Below are 7,500 nucleotides of genomic sequence, written 5' to 3'. Positions count from 1 at the left end.
ATTTTCGACCCAATATTTACATATTATTGTGTGTGTCTGTGTGTCTGTGTGTGTGTGCGCTTTTCAAAAAGATTTAGGTTCATTTGTAGCAGCGAGCAGATTATACGCTTCATCTTGTCATCCACGCTACTGACATACCGTAATGATGCTACAATGTGACAGCTACAGAAGAGAACTGCGCCTCATATTTTCAGCTAAATAAACTGCAATAATGGGAATTGATGTGCGTTACTCAGGGACACAACACCTCGCCTTGACCTGGTGTCCAATCCACTATCTCATGATAGGAAACCGAGTTTATATGTGTGAATACGTATATATGAATATATGTTTTGAGTTATGCCAATTATGATCAATAATATTTTGCATAACTGAAAACATCACGAAGACAGTGTTACCAAGACAAACTGTTAAAAGCGAATTTTATTGTGAACATGAAATCAGTGGGGAATACCTATTTCTTTACTACCCACAAGGGTCTAAACATAAACAGGTCAAACAAGGACAGACATAGGTATTAAGTCAATTACATCGACCCCAGTGCGTAACTGGTACTTAATTTATCGATCGCGAGATGATGAAAGGCAAAGTCGACCTCGGCAGAATTTGAACTCAGAACATAAAGACAGACGAAATACGGCTACGCATTTCGCCCGGCATGCTAACCTTTCTGCCAGTTGTGGGGAATACCGTCGTTGATAAGGTTGTCTTCCCAGTGAATTGTGTTGTTTCTCTCGCACCTGTAAACTACCACCTGTAAATCAACTATTCTTCATAAATTACTTAACGTTACTTATAGAGTGGATAAAAAAGATCAATTTAATTGTTAGAACAGTAAATTTGTACTGCGGTGACACTGATAACGTGTTTCAGCTACCAATCCGGAGGGTGGATTTTAGCTCCTGATAGTAATGAATAAAAGTAACTTAGTATACTAGAGCACAATGGTATTATTTACATATTAAGAAATTTAGGAAAAGTGGAGATAATATATTTCAAAGGATGAAAATTTGTTTGAAGTTCAAGTATAATTCAAGGGCTTTGGTTAATGTGATCAACGCATGCGTGATTTTCTTCGTGTTTTAGTGCTAGAATATTAATTTAGACGACTGATGAAATAGATACACAGTAAAATGAGTAAAGCTTCACTTATACATGGACTGCTTCACCCAAATGCAAAATTTAATCGTTTATACACCAAACACAAGATAGGAGAAAGAAGACTTAGCATTTCTGATTTTGTCAAAGGTGAGGGAAGTAGGATAGACTTTTACTTTGTAAACAGAGAACTACTTGTGTTGTAATGGAATTAGAAAGTTAACTTGTGAAACAGAAAAAAATCACAAGAAAGAATGCTGTTGCACGGGTGGTTCCACAAAAACCTCGAAAATATGAAATACCATAACTCATCGTAGGAGAACTTGTGTAATGCATATGTAGAGGGAGACATGAATAATTTGTTGGTGGCTGCTCAGATAAAGATCTAAATGCTAATTCAGTGAAAAACGATGTTTATTTTAAAGTTACAAAGAATAAATGCCTCCTGTGTAATCACCCGGTGGGAAATATAGATAATATTGAAGCAGGTTGCAAAATTCTAGCTCAAAAATAATACAAGTAACATCATGATATTTCTCACAACTTGCGCTGGTTACTTTATGATATATAAGTGTACAAAACTTCAGGCAGGTGCTATAATCACGTAGCAGAAAAGACTCTAAAGGAACCTGGTAAACCAACAATTGTATGGGATCTTGACATCTAGACTAGCAGAGTCGTTAAACGCAACAGACAAGATACTATTATATGATATTAAACATAAAAAATAAAATGCCTTATCAAAGACGTCACAATTTTCACTCAAACAAAAACATTGCGCAAAAAAGTAGATAAGAGTTCTTGAAATACACCGAATCCAAGAATATACAAATGCGTAGCAGCAAAACTGCTATAACACCTGCAATCGGAGCATTACTACACCTGGAACGGTTCGAAATAAAGACGGACGCGAAAGTACGTCAAATTTCTTCTTGAGAGAAACATTAGCAATAACCATTTCGCTTAGTTTACACAGCTACTTTGAATAGAAAACAACAAAAACTTGTGTTGTATACTCTGCGGGAAAAAATGCTTTCTTATATAGGTAAAGGGTGAAGGAGTTAGTTAACATCATTGAAATTGTGTGGCACTATATTTTATCGAATCTGAAATTTAACGGGCAAACTTAAAAGCTCAGTGGCCTTTGAATTCAGAACATAGAATGGCCGGAAGAAATATTGCTAAGCATTTATCCGACGCTCCAAAGATTCTGCCGGTGGTGGGCAATATTATTATTATTATTATTATTATTATCAATAATAATAATAATAATGATAATAACAATAATAATAATAACAACGACAACAATAACAACAAAAAATACGACAAAAACAGCAGCGATAATAATAATAACAATAATAAACAACTTTATTTTCAAAACCCCAAAATACCCGCAAGTCAGTCAAAAAACAAGATAAAAAACGGGAGGTTTATATCTTAAACGGACAAAAGAAAAAAAGACAAAATGATCACAGAATGATACTGACTTGTATCAGCATATATCCTCAGTAAACCATTTTTGGGAGTTATGCATGGCTCTTTCGTTTTTGCCTTAGTGCATCTGTCGATTTCTTTTGCTGACCCGCAATACTTCCGGTTTTGTTAATAAGTGCAATTTAGTAGCGATATGTACTTCTTCATTCCATCTTCGTAAAATCTGATTTTGATCTACCTTGAAGAGAATGATGCGATGAAAAGGAAAATCAGAGTGAAACCGCATCTTATATCTTTTAACATTTGTGTCTCTGTCTTTGGATTTTGACCATGCTGGAGCACCGGAATGGAGCGGTATAGTCGAACAAATCGACGCCAGTACTGCCATTTATTTGAAATCTGGTACTTACTCTACGTTGCTGAAGTGCTACGTTACGGGTACGTAGACAAAACAGCAGTGGACATGCAATGGTAGGGAGAAAATACGGTCACACGCCCACATACACTGGCATATGGGTGTGTGTGTATACACACATATATATATATATATATACAGAGAGAGAGAGAGAGAGAGAGAGTGAGATAGATAGGTAGATAGATAGATAGATAGATAGATAGATAGAGAGATAGATAGATAGATAGATAGATAGATGTATATACGTATGTATAAATTTACATATACATATCAGTAAATATATATATATTGCTATATATATATAAACATATATATTGTATATACATATATATATATATATATATATATATATATTATATATATATATTATATATATATATACATAGGTATAGATAGATATATAGATGATATATAGGTATGTATAAATTTACATATACATATCTTTAAATATATATATATATATATATATATATATATGTGTATATATTATATATTTATATATATATGTATTATATATATGTATATATTGCTATATATATATATATATGTATGTATAAATTTTCATATACCTATCTTTATATATATATGTATGTATGTGTGTATGTACGTATAAGACACTCTTATCTCAGTTTCCGTTTACCAAGTCCACTCACAATTCTTGTGTCCGCCAGATGCCATAGTAGAATACATTTGCTTAAGGTGTCGCGCAACAGAAAGAAACCGAGGATGCACGGTCGAGAAGCAAGCACTTTAACCACAGAGCCATACCTGCGCCCTATTGAATCTTACGTTAGCATAATTGCTACAAATAATTTGTTTCTACCTCCGATTTCTAGCACAATATTTGTCTGAAGATCACACTTAAAGAAACACTCAAAAAGCAATTCTATCAAAATCAATCGATACATAACGACCGCAGTATGGAGAACTCTGCTTTATTTGCCGCAAGTCAAACAGAACTAATAATCGGACACATGTTTGCGTCTAGATATGTGTGAGCGTCTTTGTGTGTGTGACATTGTCATATGTGTTTGCGAGTATATGCTCAGCGGTCTTCTAAAGACGCACGTGATATAAATCATAACAGCTACTAGGCAACGCAGTCTCATAATTCGTGCAAAAATATTCACACGTACATTAATACTCATGGAAGGTGACATGCACACACACACACACACACACACATGCACACAAATACAGACACAGATACGTATGTGTATATGTATATAGGTAAGTAAATGTATAAGCATACAACGTATAGATATATATGCATAAATAATGCGCACATATATACGTATATTTATATAATATATATATATATGTATATATATACATGTATATATATATGTGTGTGTGTGTGTGTGTGTGTTCATATATGTAGATATGTATATATATATGTGTGTTTGTATCCACATATGTAGATATGCATGTGTATATATGTGTGTATAGATATATAGATATAAGTCGATATATATGCATGTATTTATATTTATATGTATATATATGCATTTATATATATATATACGTATGTATATATATATGTATGTATATCTATATATGTGTATGTACATATGTATATATATATGTATGTATGTATGTATGTTTATATATCTATGTATATATATATACATATATGAGTATATGAGTTTGTATGCATGTATATGTGAGGGTGCGTGCATCAATGTATGTGTATGTCTATTAAAACTTCTGACAATTTCTTTCCTTCTTCCAGTCAAACACTGATCCATCATGAGAATTCGAACTTAAGACCAGGAATTCGAATATAACATCACGCTAGAAGATATATAATCGCCATAGAAAACACAAGAGCACAGATATACACATGGCATACACATGTATATACAACCTGTGATAACAGAGACAGATATATGTAAATATACATATATATACATATATATATTTATATATATTTATATATATTGGGAAGAGATGATGTGCGAGATGGAAGAGTATATAGAATATATATTGTAATACACCTTTTTGACTGGTGTATATTTATGTATATATTTGCGTATGCCTGTTTGAATTACTGCCTCTATGTCTGTGTACGAATGAGTGTATAGACAAATTCATATGCTTACATATATAAAATGAATACGTACACGCACTAAAAAATCTAGAAATAAATTCACGTAAGTCTATATGGATATAACTTTAGACACATAGTAACTTCAAAACGTAAAATCCGCTTGTAGTAACAGTTGATATATATATATATATATGCTCATAGACTTCTAAGTATGAAAATGTGTGTATTATGTATATATACACACTGCTAAAGTTAAACGTCCGTGGATAAACACTGAATAATACTGGATTGCACTGGATGGTAGTAGATGGCATTAGCTGTTTTTCTTAGACCAAAGATAATAATGTTAATGAGATAGACAGATGTAGATGACGATGTTGATGCTGAAGAGTTTGATGAAGATGTCCAAAATAACAATTATGAACTCGATAATGCTGATAATGGTGATGGTGATGATGATAAAGATGAGAAAGGACCGATGAAGACGGTGAGAAGAATCTCTTTGTTGTTCTGTAGTAAATTAGTAAATTGGTAACAAACATCAACACCATCAACATCATCATCGTCATCATCATCATTATTATTATTATTATTATTATTATTATTATTATTATTATTATTATTATTATTATTATTATCATTATTATTATTATTATTATCATTATTATTATTATTATTATTATTATTATTGTATTTATGCGTACATTTCGTAGAAGGAAGACAATAAGTAACATAGATATAATTAAAGAAAAAAATACACGTACGCATTCACATGCATATACGGATGAGGTACCAAAATACCGAGAGCGTATACACGCCGTAGCTCATGCATATCGAAGAAAAATATCCTCGAACAGACGCAAGCACATGCACAGGTACATAAGCACTCTCATACATGCACACACACGTGCACTCACTCATAATGGGCATTGTATATACGTGTGTACTAGAGACACATAAATATAAACTGCTGCTGGTAGACATATCTAACGACAGATACGTGTAGACATATATACATAGAGACCCAAATCGAAACATCTACATACACACACTCACACACACACAAGTACGCACACACACACACATATATAACCCTTTACATACATAGACAAAAATAAGCATCAACAAGCGATAAACATCTATACATATACAGAGACCTACACACATATATTCACACTACATATACAGACACACGCACACACGCACGCATACACATAGATACACACACACAGACACACACACACATAAATATTATATGTATAAATACACACACCCACACACATAAATATTATATATATAAATACACACACATACACACACATATGTATAGACACAAACGTCTAAAAGTGATAGATATCTATTCCACACGTTAAGACCCGGATTAAATGATGAATACAAACCGATGGAGTAAAATATCGTGGCTTAGTAATGCACCGTCGGATGGGGACCGGATTAGTACCTTAAATTCGGACTCAGAAGCTACATCGAATAAAACACATGACGTCGACCCTACTTTAATTCGAACCCTTACTGAGGTCATACATGACGCTGTACAGCACGCAATTGAACCTCTACGGGAAGAAATCGCTTCGTTGCGCACAATGGTAATGTGGATTGCTATACATTTGTTGTTGATGTTGTTGTTGTTGTAGCTTTGAATTTGTTTGATTATATTTTTTTGGTTTCTTTTTGCATTTTTCGATGTTTATTTTCCTCTTTTTTTTCTATTAAATCATTTTGTGGTTTTGTGTGAAGCTTTGGATATGATGTGATTTCTTTTGCTTCTCTAACGTATTTTTTTGCTTCTCTTGTTGTTGCTATTATTATTATTATTATTATTATTATTATTATTATTATTATTATTATTATTATTATTATTATTATTTTATTATTATTATTATTATTATTATTATTATTATCATGATTATTATTATTATTATTATTATTATTATTATTATTATTATTTGGTGCCGACCTGGTAGAATCGTTAACACACTAGACAAAATACTTAGCGGTATTTCGTCCGTCGTTACGTTCTGAAGACTATTATTATTATTATTATTTATTATTATTATTATTATACTACTACTACTACTACTACTACTACTACCACTACAACTACTACTACTACTACTACTACTACTACTACTAAGTGAAAGAGCAGTGCATGCTATCAAAGTGACACTAGGGTACAAATAGACGAAGCCCGGTATACCAATCATAACTACTCCTTTGATAAGGGTAAACCAGGCACATGCATCACAACCATATGCGTGCAACTTGGTGATCTAATATTAAGACAAACGGCGCCTGTCCTTGCAGATGGGCCAAGTTAGAATTTTCTTCAGGTCAAGTAGCCCATCTCGCTCAAAAGGTGTTGTTTAAAGATGTTGAACGAAATACCCATGTTTCCATGGGTTAATCATTCACACCTTCCAAATATTCCTCTCTCACATGACTAAGATGCTCTCCTACTATTTCTGTTCCTGATCAGAGATCTGCA

The 7,500-nt window shown here is 32.7% G+C and overlaps 1 protein-coding gene across 3 annotated transcripts in view; it reads left to right on the top strand.

Moving 5' to 3' along the window:
• LOC115214894 (tetraspanin-18) overlaps positions 1 to 7,500 on the top strand; it is a 466,931-nt gene that overhangs the window by 290,613 nt on the left and 168,818 nt on the right. Inside the window, exon 1 of one of the 3 annotated variants that reach the window (XM_036505409.1) lies at positions 6,371 to 6,601. The exons of the other annotated variants lie outside the window; for them this stretch is intronic. Within the exon in view, the coding sequence (XP_036361302.1) occupies positions 6,383 to 6,601 (219 nt within the window). The 5' untranslated portion in view covers positions 6,371 to 6,382. Of the gene's footprint in view, positions 1 to 6,370; positions 6,602 to 7,500 lie in introns of those variants that run through there. 3 annotated transcript variants of the gene reach the window in all.

The sequence above is a fragment of the Octopus sinensis genome, linkage group LG8 (assembly GCF_006345805.1).
Source record: "Octopus sinensis linkage group LG8, ASM634580v1, whole genome shotgun sequence".
Classification (NCBI taxonomy): domain Eukaryota; kingdom Metazoa; phylum Mollusca; class Cephalopoda; order Octopoda; family Octopodidae; genus Octopus; species Octopus sinensis.
This window is presented reverse-complemented; position numbering and strand designations above follow the sequence as displayed.